The following is a 12,998-nucleotide window of genomic DNA, read 5'->3' on the forward strand; positions in this document are numbered from 1 at the left end:
AGCTGTCTGACCTGAGCAGGGAACGCTGTGGCCCTGTAGGGTCTCATTAGAGTACCAAAGGAAAACAGACGTAAAGGTTGTTCCTGAGTCGCATGAGATCCTGGTTAAAAGCCGAAACAACAGGGTTCACTGATTACCAGTGTTTTATTTTCTTGTTTTTCACTTTTAACCATTTGTAGCCTGATCATTTTGAGCACACTGTTATAGTCATGGTGAATTCTTTATATCAGTTGGGTTTAAGTAGATGTTGTTGTAAAAGACGTAATGAAATGCCTCTAAATATAGCTGCATGTGTATTACGGTAGTACATCCAGGTTTGTACGTAGTTTGTTGTAATAAGCAAGAGAATGATAATGATGAGATGCCAATCAGGGCAAGTGTGTGCTAGGGCATGGATGATGTTCGAGTCCTTCAGTATTATATATGCATTTTGGTGTCATTGCAAAAATGTAACAGAAAAATGACAAAATAATTGATCATTAATGTCTTATCATGCAAGGTCAACATAGTATAGTCAAATGTAGCTGCAGCCACCTCATTATGGAGTGTAGCTGTTCTGTCAGTTTAGTGTCAAAGTGGCAGCGAGGCAGCGAATGCAACACTGTGAGGCCAACAGTCGCATACAGAAGACAGCCTGGTAGCTCTGCTCTCCGCTGCTGTCGAGCTCAGTTTTGTGAGTGTGATAGCAGCTGCCCAACTTTAGGGTTGTTGATGGAGCTGCTGACTTAGCTGGCAAAGTAGAAGTTGATGAAATATTCTGTTCTTTATTGATTTATTAAATATTATTTGTCTCAACTTGCTGTCACACAGAAAACCTGTCATTTGAAAAGAAAAGTAGAGAGCCAAAATCTGGGCTGTGCCAAAATACACTCACCAACTCTTGATGAGGTGAAGGATGATTCAAACAAGTTGATTTCCTGGAAAGACCGGGGACATGGTATTGCCGATGCAAATTATGGCAGGGAGCAATGCAGATTAAGAAGGAAGGTGAGGCACATCTGAACTTCCTGTCACAACTCCCTCCCATTCTTTCTCCAGCTCGCTGTTATATATTTAACTCAAAGACAGACCTTTCGTCAAGGCTCTGGTTCAGCAAGCATCCACATTGCTGAAGTGTGCTCGAGATAGTCAGTGAATCCCTGCTGTTGAAGGTTGTGCGTCACAGTAATTATCTTGTTCCTTCAGGCTCATGCCTGTGATTTCATCTCAGCAGTGCTATTATCTGATGATATCTCAGTTCCTTTCATACAGTTGCTTATATGGCTGTTGAAAGATGAAATATAATGCATCAGGCTTTGTCACTAACATCTCTTGAGAGATATGTTTTGTACGTCATTATTTGCACAACAGTACAGTATTAAAGAGTACCCTAAGTGTCACAAGATGCTAGAGAGTCCTAGAATTGTTCAGCAGATACCTCCAAAGATTATGTGGATTCATTATGCAACATTATAAAACTTAAGGATATCTTAAAGGGAAACTATGCCCGTTTTCAAAACCCATATATGTTATTTTTATGGTCTAGGACAGTCCAAAAATATTAAGAAAAAAAAAAAAAAACAGCTCCCTCCAAAATCCTAAAACTCTTATTTGTGATGTTATCTAGTGTTAAGTCTGGAGCTGCTCCATAGACATTGAATTGGGAATGATGTTACAGATGACACTCAGAGCACCCATGGGAATGTATATGGGCACATAAACTCATTTGGGTACAAAAAGAAAAGCAAACATACTGTGGATCGATAAAATCAGTCTCCCATCCAGTATCTGTGGAGCAGCTCCAGACTTAATATCTGATGACATCACAAGTTTGAGACTTACTTCTCTGGTTTCTGGCTTTGAGAGGAGGAGGAGCTCATGTTCACTTATATTGACTTAAGTTTCCTAGTCCATGGGAATAACTTTGGAATTCTTAATCAAGGTGGTGCTCCCCTTTAAATCATCAAGTTTAAATAAACATGAGAAGTTTTATGTACAGTTTTACCTGCAGATCATATGTTTTTCAGTTCAAAATACTTCCATACATATTAATAAACTAAAAGTCCTTTACTTGCTATGTATACAGGAAATAAAAAAAATACATTACAAATGACTTAAAGGATATCTTCGGTATTTTTCAACCTGGGCCCTATTTCCCCATGTGTATGTGTGTGTACGATTCATGGGTACCACTCGTTCTAAAATTGGTTCAGTATTGAGGGAGGCGGATGCGGCCGGGAGCCGCGAAACGAGCTAATACGGTAACGGGGGCAAATGCGTCCCGTATAAGTTTGCACATTAAAAGTGCTTTTTTTCCGCCACTGACCGGTTCAGATCGCCCATGTTATCTCTGTAAATAGCATACTAGCCTTTCCCTTACCTCTGGGCTGTGTGATGTCACGAGCTTTGCTCCACTGTGTCTGTAGCTCTCTCTACTCGTGGGACAGCCGCTTTGAGGAAGAGGTGTTTCGGGATGGATGTCTTCTTCATCTTAATTATAGGTTGTAAATCACCAAATAAATGAAAAGTTTCAAATACTCTCAATAAAAGAGCTATATAGTTAAGTTTGTGTAACAGTTTAGACACAGTTGGACCTTTTTTCTCAGAGCCATCTGTATTTGGCTTAAATCTAAGTCTGTTAACAAACACAGTTCCTAAGTGTTTGGTCTGGATAATCTCAACAAATTTGCCATGAATCCTTCACTTAACAAGCTTTTTAGTTTTTTTATCACTAGTGCTGGATGTGATGAAAAGAAAGCCATAATGTGACATGCTCTACCAATCACATTATTCAACTTTGTGGAGTAGTGTGGAGTGAAAAGCTGTTCTGCCTGCTGCAGACCCCAGTGGACCACACTGGAGTTCACTCACAAGAAATCCGCACCAGGTAAAAACACTTTTCTGGACTGCACCCAGATGTGCTGGGGCTTTGACACATTTGCTAAACTTACAGAATTCTCAAAAAAACCCCAAAAACAACAAAAAAAAAAAAACAGCCCAAGTGTGAAAACACCCAGGGCTGTTGAGTGTCCTCATGGCCCCACATCCCTTGTCATCTCTATTCCCTTTCTTCCTTTCCCTGTTCAAACCTCTCCTCTCCCCTTCATCTTTCCCCTTGCATTCTGTTTACCTAATTCATCCAGGGGTTTTCCGTTGCTTAGTTATCAATTTTTAGCAGATTTTAAAGTAACCGTTTGCGCCCACAGGGTTTAATTTGCATCCCCTTCCCTCAGATGGTGGTGCATATTTTGAGTACCTGCACAGATCGCTGGAGGAGAGGAGAGTTAATTGCCTTCCGCGGGTGAAATAGAGCCAAAAAAAGTAAGCTGTTGCCTAACAAAGTTTTTAATCGACTGCAGATTTTGCTTGCAGTCTTCAAGCTAATGATCGCCAAAGTAATTTGCAGTCTCAGCCAGTTTTCTGCTGCAAGAGAGAGAGACAGAGGGGGGGGACAAAGTAAAAAAAAAAAGTCTGAGGTAAAGTTATGTCAGTGTTTCTTGTGAATCTGTGTGAGATGTCATTAATAGGGTTTTTCACACTCATCCTTCAAATTGTGTGATATGTCAATCCAGTAGAAATTTTTAAAAACAGTATTTATTTCATCCATCAATAATTGTATTTGGCCTAAGATTCATTTCTGTGTTGGGCATCTTAACTGGGGCTTGAGTAAACCCAGTTTTAAACTAAATTCTGTGTGTTCTCTGTCCATCGGTCTGACAGTTTGTTTTCTCTACCCTTCAAGTCGATGTGAGGTGGCCTAATTGGGGCAAGCCTAAGCTTCACATTTCACAAGACACCCCTGCTGTGTTTTTTTAACTTCACTTTCTCTCTTTTATCAGTGCACACTGCAAACCTTCTATTCCCCCTTTTTCTCCACTAAATGGCACACTGTGGCACGCTGTGTGTACAGGGGTCTATTTAAGTCTTTGTTCACTGTGTATTTTCCCACAAATGTTTACAGAAGCTCATGAGGGACAGCTGGGAGGACAAAGGATGCTAGAAAGACAGGCAGGTGGATGAGCAGTGATAGACAGACCAATATCCCAACTTGAGATAGACAGATGGACAAAATGTGGTATTTAACTGAGGGATACCATGTTTCTGCTTAACAACATCTGGGTGTGCTCCTGATGAGTTGGTGGATGGTGTCCTGTGGGACATCCTCCCAGACCTGGATCAGGGCATCAGTGAGCTCCTGGACAGTCTGTGGCGATACTTGGCAGTGTCAGATACACCAATACATAATGTCCCATAAATGCTGAATTGGATTGAGGTCAGGGGAATGAGAGAGCCAGTCAATGGCATCAATGCCTTTGTTATCCAGGAACTGCCTGCACACTCTGGTCACATGAGGCCTGGCATTGTCCTGCACCAGGAAGAACCTAGGGTCTGACAATCACTCTGAGGGTTTCATACAGGTACCTAACAGCAGTCAGGGTACTGTTGGCTATGACATAAAGGTCTGTGCGACCCTCCAAGGATGTACCTCCCCAGACCATCACTGACCCACTGCCAAACCGGTCATGCAGGATGATGTTACAGGCAGCATAACGTTCACCACGGCATCTCCAGACTCTTCACACCTGTCACATGTGCTCAGTGTGAACCTGCTCTCATCTGTGAAGAGAACAGGGCACCAGTGGTGGACCTGCCACTTATGGTGTTCCCAGCACCATGCAGCTCAATGGTGCTGAGTTATGAGCACGGGTCCCCCTAAAGGACGTCTGGCCCTCATGCCAGCCTCATGGAGTCTATTTCTGACAGTTTTGTCATGCACATTGACATTGATCTCTCCATTGAGCATTGCATTAATCATTATAATGGTGCTCAGCTCAGTCTTTACAGAGAGGATTTTGATGGCTCAATGGCGCATGAAGCTAAAACAGTTAAAAAAATGACCCACATCTCCTGCATTGTTGGTCCCACAAAGCAAGCATACTATAGACTTTCACCAGCTGAGCACAGGTTCAGGTTTAGCTTTCCACTAACTTGAATGGGGATAAAAAAAAAATTTAATCATGTTGCTCTTCATTTGATGTTGCCCAATGGCATCCTGTGACGGATCCACAGTTGGGCTGCTGTGTAAAATGGTCTTCAAAGCCTGGTGCTGTTCCTCGATGGCTTGTTGCTAATTAGCAAATGGCAGCTTTTAACACCTTTGTAATTGTAGGCACATTAGCATGCTGCTGCTAGCATGGCTGTAGACTCTTAATCTATTTCTAGTTCAAGTGATGTAAAGAGATTGTGCTATGGGGCTCTTTGAAAACGCTGGGTTCAATTAGGGCATGGTTCTTTACTTTCTAATTCAAGCAGTTCAGCAGAAAAAGAATAGCGTTGCCATGGTGCAATCCATTTTCGGTTATCTGTTCATTACTTTGAGGGTTGTAATGTGAAATGTTTCACAGTATTTGACTTTTACCTTGCCACCTTGCAGCTTGGATTATACGCCTTGCCCCTGAGCTCAAAGCTAAAAAACATTACTGAATTATTTGAATCACTGACCTCAAACTGCATCAGATCAGATTATTAGAGTCTAATTTAACGCTATTTTCATAACAAGTTGTTTCTTCATTTGTTAAGCCTTGCCTTTTTACACAATGCTGCACCAGAATAAACCAAAACAGCATGAGCATGTGGAAGTCCATGCACCCAAAACCCACAAGTTTGTGCTGGCCGATGCACTTGTGGCATTAAAATAGGGCCTAGAGGAAGAGATCCCTCAGCTGCAGTAAGACCGATCCATCATCCTGCTGTGGACAGATACGCAAACTGCTGTCATCACTGCTGAAGATTTTGTCGCTGGCAGCTTTTCAGCATTCCTGTCTGTCATCTGTGTTTCCACACAAACATACACACGCGTACATCGTGCCTCTTTTTCCCATCTCTCTTGCTCTTCCCTCTGACTTCGAGGTTTATCTCATGTTTTGCCTCTCGGTCATCCACAGAAGGCCCAGTAGTGCGTGCGTGACTAACTGACCGCTGTAGCAGTGGCGTAAATCAGTGCGCTGAAGTCACTGTGGGACACTTGTATGTGACATTCCATGTTGAACAGCGGGACACACCATTTAATGGCCCAGACCCCTGCACTGATGGATCAGTGAATGCAAGTAACAAGTAAAAAAAAAACAACAGGACAAGAGACAGGGGTTAAGAAGGGAGATGTGGGCTGAGGAAGGAGGGTGCAAAGCATAAAACTACAGTAAATATGATATCTTTCCAGAGCACATGCTACACACTATGAAATAGTCACAAATAAATTGTTTAAATGTTAAAATGTATTTCTACTGAAGTGATTTAAGTGAATTGAGATGCGTGAAGCAAGTAAACAATTCAGTTGAGTGACTTCAGTCAAATTACAATCACACACCAAAAAAGTAAACCTGTCTTGTTTCTCATTAGATACTTGATTGGACAAAGTGTGCTTGCATTGCTGATCAGCTACAGTTCCACCCCACATTCAGATGTAGTATGAATTATTTCAGTCTTTGCATGGAAGACATAGATAATACAATCTTTTACATGACTATGGGAACATTGATGCTGCTGAAGCAATACCGACTGCATCATCATTAATCCCAGAGAAGAATGTCCCCTTAGCTGTAGATATTGTGCAGCTAATTACAACAGTTTCTGTAATTCACAATATGTCGAGCTACAGTGCAGTTTTGCTAAGCCATGCACTTTCCTGTATAGGAAATCTTTTTAGAGAGGAAAGCTGCTGCAGCTCAAATAAATAAGTCTACATTCTTTGATCAAACCCATGCTATTGTGCTCGTACTGTAATGCACTCTGCCTGATGTATTACAGAATACTTTAACTGAAATATGAACAGGATGTAGACACAAGCAGTTAAACAAAGTGTCCCCAGAACAGTCCAAGTGGTTATGGAGAAAGACATAGAGGCCTGAAATGATGGACAGAGCCAAGTAACAAAGAGGGCTGCCAGGAGAGGAAGGAGAAGTCACACAGAGGTCAATCAGGCGAGATGTAACTGGGAGGGATGGGTCAAGGGAGTGACAGAGGGGTGATTGCAGGATGGAGGGATGGGTGGTGGGAGGGGATGGAAAGAAGCCAAGCACAACCAGGAGGGATATGATTAAGAGGAGAGAAAAATACGGAAAGGAGTGGAGAGGGCACACACGACCAGAAGGGATTTGACTAAGGGCAGTAATTTCAAATGACTGACATCATAAATAAGTATTGCGGTTCTACCCTTTTACACTAGGCGTCTGCACTAGATGAGATATCCTCTCAATGATTGAAATTCAGTTGTGAATGTAAAAAAAATAATATGAAAAAACATGCAGGCATTCAAAATTAACAATTAAAATGGCTACAGAGAGTATAAAGCTTTCTGCTTTTATAAAGATGTTTTTAAGTGTCTGGAACAAGCACTTCATTTATGGTGAAATCCGCTCTCTAATTGGTATAACTTGTAGGGTTGCCCCTGGAAATTTAAAAATTCAAATCATCAGTTGGGGACCCCTTAATCAACTGAAATTTTTCAAGTTGAACAGTCATGTGTTTTTTTCTGTGTGTGTCAGTCTGTGTACTTCTGGGAATGTTTCAGTCCCCATATTTAGCTCCACAGTAAGCGCTCCTTGCTTTCGCGCTGCTCTCTAGTACAGGCAGCCGTGGACTCAGAGCCAGGGTGAATCTGAGTGTGACGGACGCAGCTGCCCAGAGGAAGAGATGCTTTGAAGTCAGGCTCTGAGATAATGTTATCTTTGTCCTTCTGCTTAGAAGTGGTGAATTTACAGCTCACAGCAACTCTAAAGGCATACTTCATCCACAAAGTGATCATTTGTGTATCAGTCAAGCCATGTTACCTCGAATTTGTGAAGCAAACTTTGTTTTTCTTCCATGCCTCCACGGAAAAGAGTGCACTGTAATACAAGTCTCATTTATCCATCCAAATGCTTAGTACATATTACACACTATCCATTTAGAGGGTCTAAAATTTGAATTTTTTATGTTGTTAACGTCTTGTCTTTTATTTTCTGTTGGCTTTGCTAAAGTTTATTGCAGCAGTTTGATAAGGTCATCTCTGAAAAGAGACTGTGTTGCCACAGATGGAAAGATCTCCCTACTGAGTGCTGTCCTACTCACTCTCCACCTCTCCCTCCTTATGTGCTGGGTTGTGGTACAGATCTCTGAAAGGCAGACGAGCCCTGGCAAGCTGAGTCACTTTGGGCCAGGCTTGGGTCAGACTTGAGCTTATTTAACTTCTCTCCTTTCATTGTGCCTAAGTATGCATGGAGCACAGAGGAGCCAATAAGTGAGCTTTATATCATATTGTATATTGTATTAGGAATGTGCAGATTGCAGTTATATCCGCTGCAGTGATCCCATTGCAGCAGAAATGATAAGTGCATCTCCCCATTAAGTGAGACGCTGTGCACATTTACACACAAGACATAGCAGCTTAGCTTCATTATTTAAATCTTCAGACATGCTGACAGGGTCAGTCAGTATCTAATGTTGAATAATGTTGTGTATTTTTTCTGCACACACTGTGTGTGTTTCTGCGTCTATCAGCGAGAGCGTGCAAACGGTAGTCCCCTCCCAGAAGTTGCATCAATGTGCTGCTGCAGCTGCGCCCTCTCAAACCATTAGTGGAGTATGTGTGTGTGCAAATGAACCTATAAACCAAATGCATAAACAGTCTAAAATTTACAGTGGTTACCTGGCTAATGGTTAACTGTTGACATCCCCACACAGTATATTTGGTTAAGTCTATGTTGATGTGCTCTGTATTTATTGTCTTTTACACATGGAGGATCACATTAGTTTGTCACTCCTAATGTTCTTACAACTGCTTGTCCTTCACAAATGTTTAATGTTCGGACTTGTCCCCCTAACGCACATACTCTCTCTACCTTTCCCTGTCTCCAATCCAGGAGGATTTTCGGAATAAGGTTCAAGATTACATCAAGCACTATGCCAGATGATAGAAGCATCGGCGACCTGCATTAGCCTGCACCAACCAACCAAACTGCTCTACCTTGCCTCTGCTTATCTTGGCCAACGTCCCCCCACGTGTGTGAATCAACAGCTGACTCTTTGACTCTTACCACTCTCCTTCACAGCCCCATCCATGCCCTGCTGTTCACCTGATTGCAATAAACTCCACATTGCAGGAACGAAATTAAAAAAGAAAAAAAAATGATGCATTTAAAGAAAGACTTGCATTCAAAAGAAAAATATGCTTTAATTATCCTAATCGATTGAGTGTTACAATGACCGCCATGTCTGTTCATTGTGACAAGGTTACTGTGTGACGCAGCCTCCATGAGCTGTCCCCGAGCCTGTCGGAATTGAGCCATGGCAACGACCGGCAAAGGGTTCGATGTGATGATTCACCGGCACAAAAAAAATAAATAAATAGAAGGAAGTCATGTTCAGCTGTTAAAATGTTGACGAATCAAGAGAAAGAATATCTGTTGCTATCAGTTCTCTGTTCCAGTGCCTGCTATGTGTGTGTCGCTAACGAGAATATGCATGTGAGTTCACAAACACACACACACACCCACACACACAAACACAGTGTCACATCCTGTAGTGAAAGGTAAACATACACACCGTACACTTGTCTATTACTCACACACAAGTTGGAAAGCCCCCAGCCCCACTAGACAGCATGTGAATGACCACATTGTCCCGTTCTGTTGTCATTCTTCTTGCATGTGCACACACACACACTTAGATCCAGACCCTCTGTGCGTTTTCAGCTCCAGAGGGATAAAGTACGACTACTAAAACCGCAGCCAAATGTATTGTACTGTTTTCAGTGTCACCTCTTCTGTGCTCCAGGTCCTCCTCTCCTCACTGTCCTTTTTTGTTTTTCCTCCATCTGTCTCTTGTTTCACACACACAGACACACAGTCGACCACATGTACGTTTTCAATGAGGATGGAGAGGTTCATTCATACTTACAGTGCAGTCATTAAGTACTGTGACAGTGACATTTGTGTGTGCTCGCTCTAGGTTTGAAATGAAACAGTGACTACAAGTTTAAAGGACTGATTCAAATTTAATTTCATGAGAGATAAACGGTGTAGGAATTATAGCTAGTCGTGATGAGATTTATCATCTGCAGCTCCCCTCAGCTTTGTAGAGAATAGTTTTCGTTCATCGTTTTGCTGTCCAGCCAACAGTTTAACTGTTTTGGTTCACTTCATTATTTAATTGTGTTGTTTTTGCATGCAGCAGACCAAACAGCTGGCAGTCACAGTTTGCAGCTAGCTGATGAGACAGTTTGTAGCTAGCTGATGAAAACAGCAGAGCATTTAGCAGCTAAAGAGTTAGATATTTCCATCAGGAGTGGAATAAACCAAAAGCAGCTAAACAAGAATTAATGTTGCACATATGTTTACCAGGTGGCCAGAAACAGGACTCGAAATAAATAATAATGTTACTCTGTAACTACTTGATGGTGTAAAAAAGCAGCTGCTAACAAGCCAACAGAAATATGTCAGTGTTGGTCATAAAAAATCCTTACATATAACAGATCCTACACCAGGGATACTCAACTTGCTTTGCCTGGGGGCCAAATTTGCAACTGAGAGGAGCTCAGGGGCCAGTTAATGAACAAAAATTACTGTTATTTTTCAGATGAAATGAACGAATGAGGCAAATAAATTCAGTCACACCATCCCCGCATAGATTAGGTGTGCATAGGGGTCTTTCTAGGATCTGAGGACAGTGGGCAATTCTCCCAGACCTCTGGTGGCAGGTGCACTTTAAAAAAATATATATCTATATTGATGCTTTTCTTATGCAGTCTGGTGTCTTACTTACGTTTAAAGTAAAAAAAATATCCCAATTTTTAATCAATTTATTATCAGTGTGAATTAGAAAATGGTTGGCGGTCCACCTGGCACCCATTTGAGGGCCAGATTTGGCCCAAGGGCTGTAAGTTGAGTGTCAGTGTCCTACACTGTTTACCCATCATGGATGTGAACACCTTAAAACACTCCTGTGGCTAAAAGTCAGCACTTTAACTTCAGTTATTGTTTCATATCATTGTCATTGTGCTGCAGTAGGCTACAGAAAAAAAAATCCATTTCACTGTCCCCAGACTTTGTGACTGCACGGTACACACCTTGTCATTGTGGTTGCTGTGGGAGATTTCCCAAGCTAACATGCACAGTGTGTCTTTCTGGAAGGAAAGAACTCCATTGTCTCTTTCTCTTTGTGTGTATGGCCTGTATGTTTTCACTGTCTGGATATGTTTGCATAAAGGCAGTTAGGTGGCGAGCTAACTAGCTAGAGGGTGGGCTAGCAGCAGGTAACACGCTAGTGAGTGATCTTACTAGCTAGCTAGGCAGCTAATGAGTGGGTGGCTTTCAGTTGGTGCAAGGGACTCCTTGCTTTCATCACGTATGAAAACGCTGGAGGTGTTGCACTTCTTGCACACAGGACAGGTTCAGAGGACTGAAATAAGCTGCTCACACTAGTTGGCATGCTTACTGGTGGATTAGCTCACTTGTTAGCATGCTTATTAGCTCACTCGGCAGCTTGTTAGTTTGCTAGTGAAGTTGTGTAGGTGCTGCTATTCCACTGCCGTGCATGTTCATTTTGTGTGTGAAAAAGAAAGAGAGGCTGTCACTCAGTTAGCCAGTGAGGGTGTGGTCTGCGTATGTTAGTGTGCGTGTGTGTGTGTGTGCATGTGCGTGCGTGTGTGTGTGTGTGTGTTTTGCTCGGCCCTGGCTAGCATTGTGCCTCCAGTTTGAGTTGTATCTCTCAACGTCAACACTGTTCTCACTCCATTCAGCTTTGTGTTTGTGTTCACACATCTGCATGAGGCAAAGTCTATGTAATCTGCCAGTGGTGCATTTACTAAGGATGTCAGACATGTAGTTGAAGACTGAAATTTTATGTCTGAGGTGTGTGTGCGTGTGTGTTTGTGTGTAAAGATGGAAATTATGTGCGTGTTGACTGTGTGTGTGTGTGTGTGTGTGTGTGTGTGTGTGAGCATATGTGTGTGAGCATATGTGTGTGAGCAGTTTAAGTATGACATGTTGAAATGATGTGACCTGTTAGCATGCTCTGGTTCCCCTGCTCCTCTTTTTTTGTTTGTTTTTTGTTTGGGTTTAGTTTTGTTTTTCTGGCCCAGGGTTTAACAGCTCAAATAATCATCATTTTCTAAGTGAAAGTAAACAGAACGACAGACGACACTGGCTTCTGCTAAAATAAAGGACCTGAGAATATGACAGATACCAGGTCCATTTAAAGTAAATGTGAACGTGGGCGTTCCGTGGTATTTTCCAGCATGGTGTTGGTCCACTTGAACCGTGAAGGCCAATGTAACTGCCTGTTACTATGAAGCCATCCTGTGTAATCGCCATGACGATTAAGTGTCATGGTAGTAGTTGCCTCCAGGATATGGCAGCCCAATACGCTGTACTTAATCTAGCCTTACTAATACTCTGACTTGTCATATGTCCTTTAGTTTGGCAGTTAGCAGTGTTATGGCGTTGTTTTTTGTTTGTTTTTTTTCCCAGGATGCTTGGGCTAACTCCATCTTTGGGCCAGGGGAGAAGATTAACAACCTGTTCTTCTTCAAATCCTCAACTTTTCTTTCTCAGATTGTATATCCATTTTTTAAGATATATTAAAGAGAATATAAATAAAACTAATGCGTCTTGTTTGGTTCATTATGTGGCCCTTTCACTAACAGTTGACTATCAGCATTGCAAGATAAAAGTTTCAGTAAGATATAACTATTTTAGAACTACAAATAAATTTTAATTACCATTTGATGTGCCATCTTTTTTCTCCGTTCATCATTTGGTTGACATAATATCAGAAAATAGCTTCAAATGACTCATCTTCAACCTGTTTGACCAACAGTCCCTAAAGATGCGGATTAAGGAGGATGAAGGACACCTGCTGCAAGTGGACTTTGTGGATTTATTCACTGAATGCAGCAGCGGATTAAAACCACCTGACACATCCACTTATCAGCATTCTGTCTCTTTTCTCTCTGGAGTTAGGACAGTAGAATTACAGATTTG

General features: G+C 41.9%; 1 protein-coding gene across 1 annotated transcript in view; it reads left to right on the forward strand.

Moving 5' to 3' along the window:
• ube2f (ubiquitin-conjugating enzyme E2F (putative)) overlaps positions 1-12,616 on the forward strand; it is a 61,562-nt gene extending 48,946 nt beyond the window's left edge. Inside the window, exon 10 of the mRNA XM_049594648.1 lies at positions 8,880-12,616. Within this exon, the coding sequence (XP_049450605.1) occupies positions 8,880-8,930 (51 nt within the window). The 3' untranslated portion in view covers positions 8,931-12,616. The remainder of the gene's footprint in view (positions 1-8,879) is intronic.
• Positions 12,617-12,998: the final 382 nt, after the last annotated feature.

This window comes from Epinephelus fuscoguttatus, linkage group LG13, assembly GCF_011397635.1.
Source record: "Epinephelus fuscoguttatus linkage group LG13, E.fuscoguttatus.final_Chr_v1".
Taxonomy (NCBI): Eukaryota; Metazoa; Chordata; class Actinopteri; order Perciformes; family Serranidae; genus Epinephelus; species Epinephelus fuscoguttatus.